Source organism: Lipotes vexillifer, unplaced genomic scaffold (assembly GCF_000442215.2).
Source record: "Lipotes vexillifer unplaced genomic scaffold, Lipotes_vexillifer_v1.1 scaffold394, whole genome shotgun sequence".
Lineage (NCBI taxonomy): Eukaryota > Metazoa > Chordata > Mammalia > Artiodactyla > Lipotidae > Lipotes > Lipotes vexillifer.
The window spans coordinates 1,805,815-1,814,593 of record NW_006791731.1 but is presented as its reverse complement, the minus strand read 5'-3'; the positions used below and the strand labels follow the sequence as shown (position 1 = coordinate 1,814,593).

General features: G+C 47.9%; 1 protein-coding gene across 1 annotated transcript in view; it reads right to left on the bottom strand.

Moving 5' to 3' along the window:
• The window catches only part of TSNARE1 (t-SNARE domain containing 1), a 55,149-nt gene that overhangs the window by 24,764 nt on the left and 21,606 nt on the right, over positions 1–8,779 (bottom strand). The window contains exons 7-8 of the mRNA XM_007464625.1: positions 8,681–8,755; positions 8,182–8,241 (exon numbers count right to left, since the gene is read on the bottom strand). Coding sequence (XP_007464687.1) covers positions 8,182–8,241; positions 8,681–8,755 — 135 coding nt within the window. The remainder of the gene's footprint in view (positions 1–8,181; positions 8,242–8,680; positions 8,756–8,779) is intronic.

Below are 8,779 nucleotides of genomic sequence, written 5' to 3'. Positions count from 1 at the left end.
CAGCAGGAACAGAACACAGTCTAGTGTCCACATTCTTTCCTGCACTTTGGGGCCCATGATGGCCACCGCAGGCCTGGCCTGCGGTGCAGTGGAGCGGATGGACACTGCCCACACCTACTCATCTGGGCACCAAAAGCAGCAAATGGCACAAACAAGAACCTTGGGGCATTTGGACAAACGCCAGTACAGGCGGGCGCAAGGTGCTGGAAAGCCACATGTGTGACTGCGCCTCGGAAAGGGGACACACCGGATGCCACCCTTTCCATTGCTCGCGGCCCCGCAGGGTGGGCACACTCCACTCGGTTACAGGGTGATGCGTCCGCACACACCCCGTCCTCCTCCCAAAGCCGGCACTCTCCCTACAGACCACACCGATACACGCAGCACCTAGTCCCCGGAGTCAGCAGAGACCTTTAAATAAACAAATATGTGGATACGTGAATACAAAATAAAAGATCTACAAATTCTGCCGACGGGCGCTCCTCGTCCAAGGTGGCAGTCACCGCCTCCCCTTCCCGGTGTGGGCGGGAGGGAGTGAGCAGTGCCAGGCGGGCAGGAGCGGGGTGCGGGCTGGCCGCGCGCCTCCCCCGCCCGCCTTCTGCGCCTCCCCGGCGCCGCCTAGGCTGCAAAGCCGCGTCAGGCTCCGGCCCAGCACTGGCACCGTCGGGCCAGCGGCGCAGCTCAGGGCCCCGGCATTCTCCTCCACAAAACGGGAAGGGCGACCCGCGCCCAAGGCCTGTGGCCTGTGTTCACCACACAGCAGCTGTGCTGCCCGGCACGCCCCTCACTCCCAGCAGGAGGCGCGGCATCTGGTCCCCCTCGCTGGTCCCACGCCCTCAGTCCAAGGTGGGGAGGGGACCGAGAAAGCTCAGCTCTGCCGCTCACCAGCTGTGTGATCCTTCCGAGTTCCTTAACTGCTCCAACCTCAGCCTTCGCTTCCCTAAGACGCGGCTGATACCGCCCATGTCCCAGAGTCACGTGAAGAAGTGACTGGGATGCAGACGAGGCACTGACCAGCGAGCACACGTGAAGACGAGATGCCAATGGAAAGCCCAGGTCGGGTGCCATGCAGGGCCGGCCGTCCCCGGGCAAGTGAGTTACAGGGCACAGGACAAGCGTGCCTGCGGGGGACGCCAACGGTGCACCCCTCCCAGCAGCGGCTGCTCCAGAACAGGACACCCAGCCCTGAGCTGCACTGACACCTGCCCCCCACCCACCTGATTCCATTGGCCTGGGGCACCGCCTGGACAGGGGCTTCTAAAGGCCTCCCTGGCAAACCTAATAGCCCCCGTGGGTAGAGCCCTGGCCCGCGCACTCAGGGCCCGAGACGTGGGCACGTCCACTGCAGCTCTGCTGTAAAGCACAACGTGACCAGCAGGGGGTGGGCAGGAGCACGGGGGCGCTGCCTGCAGTGAGCACCATGGACCAGCTGAAAGTGAGTCAGACACTACGGTACAGAAGTGACACTACGGGTGTCGCGTGAAGCCTCCTGGAGTCTGGGTTTCCGTGGAAGCTCCAGAAAGCCGAAGCAAAGGGTGCCGGCCTCCCTGCAGGCGTGGGTACAGCGCCTGGCCTCCACAGGTACCGGCCGCCTTCCCCAAGCGGCTCAGGACAAGGGAGCAGGGAGGGAGAGAGGGCTGCTCCCGCCACAGCCCCCCTCCTGTAAGGATCAGAAAGCACCCTTTATTCTCCTCACAAAGCCTCAATGTGGGTCTTGAGCTCTGAAGCCAGGATTAGGATGTGCTGGCAGGGCGGGCGCTGGGGCCGCAGCGCAAGGGATAGCCGTGTGATGGCTTTCCAGCTTGCGGGGCAGCCAACAAAGGCGGCTTTCTCTTTGCTCCAAGGCCCAGGGCTTGGGTTCCGTTCCGACACGTCCATTAGAAGCCCACAATCCAACGAGACTGCTGGGGGGGCGGGCCCAGCGGTTTCCCGTGAGAAGAGATAGAGCCCGATGCGGGTTCAGGGAGGCCAGGAGGGTGCGTGGCAGGGGCTCAGCGTGGCCCCCCACCCAGGGCCAGTGAGCAGCGACCCAGGGCTGTCAGGGGCTCTGGGAAACGGGCCACCGTCTCGCCAATTCCGGCCCAGGGCTCTGCATGGGAAGTCCGTGACCCCGGCGGGAGGGAAAGCGTCAGAACGAGAGCTGGTCACACACTTGGGAAACACAGCTTCTGTGTCGTAGCCCGAGGCTGGCCATTCACTTCTCCAAATAGCAAAAGGCTGTGTGTGTTAGCTGACGGAAGTCTCTGGAGGCTCAGTAAAGCCCAGGACACAGAACAGGTGTTACTGTCGCAATCCTTCCCTGGTCCGAGATGTCCACATTAAATAAAGGCACTGGGGTCCAGGGGCAGAGCCAACCCACCCTGCGCCTAGCGGGGACCACAACTAGGGTACTTCCCAGCAGACGTGAAGGTGAGGTGGTCTTTACTGCTGCTGCTGGGAGCACGGGGCTCTGGTGAACCCACACCGAGCTGGCGATGGCGATGCAGACTTCGGGGTTCCCAGCGCTAGACAGGCACAGCCCTGCCTTGGGACAGAGGCCGGCCCAGAAGCACCTGGCGGCTGCCCCACTGCCTAGGCCTGGGCAGGAGGCTGACCCAGGACCCAGCTGAGGCTGCGGCCGACCACAGCCAAGAAGGCCGACTCCAGAAAAGCCAACCTGCCCCTGCTCACAGCCACACCCGGCACTCGGCTTGGAGGAGAGCCAGCAGGCAGCAGCCACCCCTGCTCCTGCCAGGACCAGGGCCACCGGGCCGCAGATGACGGCCCCGGAGTCCGGAGCATCAATGCGGCCACATCCCCGGGCTGAATCCTGCAGTATATCACCTCATCAACTACAGCTTGCAAAATTCCTGGAAATAATCGAATCTTTCATAACTTCTCAGAAGCACTGCTGACCACTGTCCTCCTCTTTAAGAAAAACTCTACTGAAACAGGACATCAGTAGTTGAATGCACAAATCACAAGTGTAGATCGGTCTGTGAACTGTAACAAAAGGAAGACTTCCGGGTCAAGATACGGACATTCCCGCCTCCTACTCATTATGCTGTCCCCTACCAAGGGTAGGGGCTTCTAACTCTGCCCGTTGGTTTGGTCTGCTTTTGACCTCTGTCCTCTTTGGGCTCAGCATGTGTCCGAGATGTCACCGGGGCCTTACTGGCCACAGCACAACCCTTCTGCTGCCAGAGTCTCCCATTTACGGACTCAGCATGAATGCTCTGTCCATCCCACCGCAGGCTGGCTCTCTCCCAGGTGTCTGCTGCTGTATGTCACGTGTGCTCAGCGTTCTTCTATGTGACTTTTCACTGGGTATACATTTGAGGTGGAGCTGCAAGGCCACAGACAGGACGACGTTTCACTCCACAGGTGTGTTCAGCTACCAGGGAGGGGGCACCATTCACACTCCCGGCTGCCCCACAGCCCTGCCGGCACTCGGCATGCTCCTGCGTTTTCATTTGTTCTTTTTAGTTGTGTTGGTGGGTGTGAGGTGTGCACAGATGGAGCATCGTGGGTTAACTCTGCCTGCTTCTAATGACACATGCTGAGCACACACCCATGTGCTTACCAGCCATTCCGACGTCCCTTTTGAACGTGCGTGCCCAAGGTGTTTGCCCTTTTATGTTTTTGAATTGAGTTGTCTGCCTTTTTCCTACTGATTTGTAAGAGATCTTTATATATTATGAAGTCCTTTCAGATACGTGATGTGCAAATGTCTTCTCTCACTCTGTGGGTCACCTCTTCGCTCTCTGAGGGTCGTACAGACTGTGACAAAGTCAAGTTCATCACTTTTTCTTTTTAGTAAGTACATTTTCATCTGTGTGGAAGGAAGATAGCCTCCTATGGTAGCCTCTAAAAGCTTCACTGCCTTACCATTCACATTTAGATCTGTGATACAGGGAAGTGTTCTGAGCCTGGGTGAACCGGGGTGAAGGATCTGTTGGGGGTGGCAGCCTTGTGCCAGCAGTGCTCCTGCCCCCTCCCAGCCACACAGCGATGGCCCCGGGCCCGCAGCACTTCCTGGCTGGGAGGGTACTCACAGCCTGAGCTGGCTTGTCGCCTCGTGTGGACATCCTGCCCTGCACGCCGCTCCTCAGTCACTCTGACACCAAGATGAAGTGTTGGGACCTGTACTTGCCGTGTGCTCGACAGGACCTTTCCCAGCTCAACCATCAGCCAATCAGCACCAAGTCCTGTGCAAATCCTGTGTCTCCCACTGCGTGGCAGTGCACCTCCCACGAACCAGGTAATCACGTACGAGTGAGTCTGCATCTATATGCGACTCTGATCCCACTGGTCTGTTTGCTTAGCCTTCAACAAATACCACGCGGTTCCAATTTCTATTGCTTTATATTTTGTTCTGATACCTGGGAATGTAAACCCTCAGTTCTGTTCTTCAAAATTGTCTTCATCATTCGGGGGTCTTTATGTTTCCATATAGATTTTATGGTCAGTTTGACAATTTACACACACATCATATACAAACACATATTCTAAACCTGCCAGGATTTTTATTTGGATTGTATTGAACCTACAGAACCACTTGGTGAGAACTGACATCTTTATACATCAAATTTTCCAATCTACAAATACGGTGTGTGCCCCTCCATTATTTAATCTTCTGTAATTTCTCTCAGTAATGTTTTATAGTTTTCTGTAGAGAAGCTTCAACAACTGGTCATAGATTTCTTCCTAGTTTTGATGCTATTATAAATGCTATCACTTTTTAAGTATCATTTCCAAATTGTCTTTTGCTGGCACACACAATGTTTTCTTGCATACTGACATGATGACAGAAATCCTGTTACATTCACTTACGAACTCTTCAGTTTCATCAGATTCATTCACATTTTCTAGTTACACAATCATGTTGTCTATGAAGGGGTTTTAAACCTTCCCAATTTTAAACTTTTTATTTCTTTTTCATCTCTTATTGCACTGGATATGCCCTCAGCGCAATGGAGAATAGGAGCAATAACACTGGACACCATGTCTCCTCCTCACTCTCAGGAGATAAGATTTTAATATCTCACCAGTGAGTGTGCTGCTGACTGTTAAGACTTTTGAAGATACCCTTTATCAGATTAAAGGCATTCCTATCTACTCCTAGTTTGCGGAAAGTTTTCAGTCCCCCTAAGTGGGTACTGAATTTTACCAAATGCTCTTCCGTGTCTATTGAGATGATCAAATAGATTTTCTTTCTTACTGAATTAACTTGGTAAATTACTCTGATTATTTCTGAATGTAAACCACCCTTGCAACCCTAGAATAAATCCCACTTTATAATGATGTATTACCTTTATATATATAGCTAGACTTAGCTTATTAACATTTTGGTTAGGATTTTTGCTTCTATGCTCATGAGACAGCACGTTATTTTCCATTGACTAGCCTCATAAAGCAAGGTGGGATGTATACCCTCTTTTAACATTCTATATAAGAGTTTGTGTAAACTGGTATTATTTATTCCTCAAATATTTGGGAGAATTCATCAGTAAAGCCATCTAGTCTGAAGTTTTATTGCTAGGATGTTTGTTAATTACGGATTTCATTTCTTTAATAAATACTGGACTTTCCAGATTTTTTACACATCCTGGGAGGCTACATTTTTCTTTAAAAACTTGTATTTCACATAAGTTGTCAAATTTATCGGCATGAAGTTGCTAACAGTATCTTATTACTTTTTTTTTTTTTAGTTTTTAGAAGCTATAATGATATAGCCATTTTCATTACTGATACTAGTAATTTGTATTTTCTCTCTGTATCTTGATTAAACTTGTAGGATTTAACAATTTTATTAATCATTCTAGAGAACCAATCTTTGGCTTTGTTGAATTTGTCTATAGTACATCTATTTTATTTTTCACTGGTTTCTGCTTTTTCCTATATATTTTCTTTGGATTTAATTTTTTGTTGTTTTTCTAGCCATTTGAGATTGAGAATTAGATCACTAATTTTCACACGTGCTTCTTTTCTAATATATGTATTGAAAGTTATAAACTTCCCTCTAAGCACTGCTTTAGTTGCAACCCATAAGCTTTGATTTGTTGCATTTTCATTTTTGTTCAGTTCAAGATTATTTCTAATTCCTACTAGGGTTTCTTCTTTGATCCATGGGTTATTTCAAATTATATTATTTAAATTCTCAACCCCTGGTGTTGAGAATTTTATTACCAGATTCTAGTTTAATTGCACTCTGGTTAGAGAACATATTCAGTATTATGTCAGTCATGTAGAATCTGCTGAGACTTGCTTTACCATCCAGCATATGCATTATGTGTATATTCTCTTAGTGTCATAAATATCAATTAGGTCAGTGTATTAATCAGTAGTACTGCTTGAATATTTTATATCCTTCCTGAATTTTTTCGATTTATTTTATTAGTCATTTAGAGTGGTGTGTCATAATTTCCGACTATGATAGTGGATTTACTAGCTTTCCTTTTACTACTATCAGTTTTACTTTATATTTCTATTTTTGAGGGTATATTGTTAGGTACATATAATTTTAAAATTATGTCTTCCATTTGAATTAACTTTTTATCCTTATAAAATATACCTCTGTATGCCCACTAAGAATTCTTCATGTGAAGTCTACTTATTCTGATATTAACATGGCTGTACCAGCTTTCTTTAGCTTTTGGTTGCACAATATATCTTTTTTTCCATATTTTTACTTTCAGCATTTTTCTGGATTTATATTTAAGGTTTGACTCTTCTGAGCACTACGCAGTTTTTTTCTTTTAACCAAGTCTGACCATCTGTGCCTCTTAATTGGAAGGGTTAGTGCATTTTAGCTTAGCATAAGTGGTATAAAGCAACCGCCTTACAATTTATTTCCTATTTTTTCCTGTTTTGTGTTGATTTCTTTTTTTTTTTGGCTTTTAAATTAATCATTTGTTTTATTATTTCATAGGTACCTCTCTATTAATTTATGTTACAGTGTCTATTCTTGTACTGTCCTTTTAGTATTACCCACAATGCAATATGCGTCCTTGGATTATTACAGCCTACCTTACGTTGGTATTTTTGTCTCTTCTCTGATGACACAAGGACATTACAATACCTTAACACCATTTACCTCCTTTACGTCCTCTGTGCTGTTGCTGTACGAGTATTTTCATTTGCCCCATATCTTAAGCCTCGCAAGTCATTATTATTATTATTCAACACTCAACATGAATTTAGGTGTATCCACATTTTATTGTTTTCAGTGCCCGTAATTCCTTCCTCCATTACCATGCTTCCATCTGGGATTGTCTTCCTTTTTCTACTTTTAGAGAGCTCTGTGGATGAATTCTCTCAGTTTTTGTTTCTCTAAATAGGTTTTCATTTCACCTTTACTTCTGAAAAATATTTTCACCAGATGTAGAATTCCAGGTCGGTAGTTATTTTCTTTCAACTGTCCTCTGGTTTCCACTGTTTCTTTTAAAAAGTCAAGTGTAAGTCTCGTTGCTTTTTTTAAAAAATAATGTGACTTTTTCTTGGGCATCTAAGATTTTTTTTCTGGCTTTAATCTGCTTTTGAGATTTTATTTTTGTCTTTGGTTTTCAAGTTTTTATTATGATGTGACTAAGCGTAGTTTTAAGAAACAGGATAACTTCACCCTATTCATCACGGAGCTTTCTTCAATCTGTGGCTTGAAGTATCTGGACAGTTTTGGAAAATTCTCAACCATCACCTCTTCAAATATCGTTTCTGCCCATTCTCTCTCCACCCTGTTCATCTAGGACTCCAGTTACACTCTTTACTGGATTTTCTATCATTCCTCCTCACAGGAGGGCTGGTCTAACACAAGTTGGTCCTGTACAGTAGGTGGAACTGTCAGCAACCACCTCCCTGTATCAAGCCCATGCCGGAGACCTGAGGGTAAAATGTCAATTTCTTTTTCTGTGTTAAGGATATTTAATTCATAATTTTCTTTTCTTTTTTTTATCTACATTTTTATTGTAGTTGATTTACAATATTGTGTTAACTTCTACTGTACAGCAGAGTGATTCAGTCACACATGTATACATTATTTTTTATATTCTTTTCCATTATGGTTTACCATACGATATTGACTATAGCTCTCTGTGCTACACAGTAGGACCTTGGTCCTCCCTGCCCTTCCCTGGAGCCCCGATGGCACGGGACTCTATGCTGTCTTCTGACGCCCACTGACCAGGGTAAATACTCAGCACCCACCTGCTGCTTGCCAACCCTCTGTGCTGTGGGAAGCAGTGCTCTGGACTTTTCTGCAATTTTCTGTTGGATAAAGTACAAGAAAAGGGAGACAGGAAGAACAGAAAAGGTGGGGAAAAGAGAAGAAACAGTCAGATCAACACAGAGTACTGGACGATGACCAACAGCAAGGCACACCTTCAGCTGCCCCAGGACTCTGGAAAACTGGGAGTTTGGCTGGGCTTGGGGGCTGATCTGCTAGACGGCTTCCTCCCACACACTCGGGCGGGTGTGGAAGGATGGGTGATACCTGTTCTCCCACCTCCCAGGGGGCTGCCATGAGGACCCTCTTGGGCAGCACTCCAGAGGTAAACATCCCTCACCTGCACGCATGCTGTGGTCCCACCAGCCAGATCCTGGCGATTACCCAATGTCTGCAAGGTGGCCCTTCCTCTGCTTTGGGGGATGGGACTGTACCAGGCCGACCCAGAGTGGGTGCTCAGGGGACCTACAGGGGCCTCACCTTTTGCACCACTCCATAGCTCTGGATGGCGTCTGAAAGCTGAGTTTTCAGACGGTCCAGCTGAAGACGCTCCTGCTGCAAAGAGGGGGGGGGGGGGGT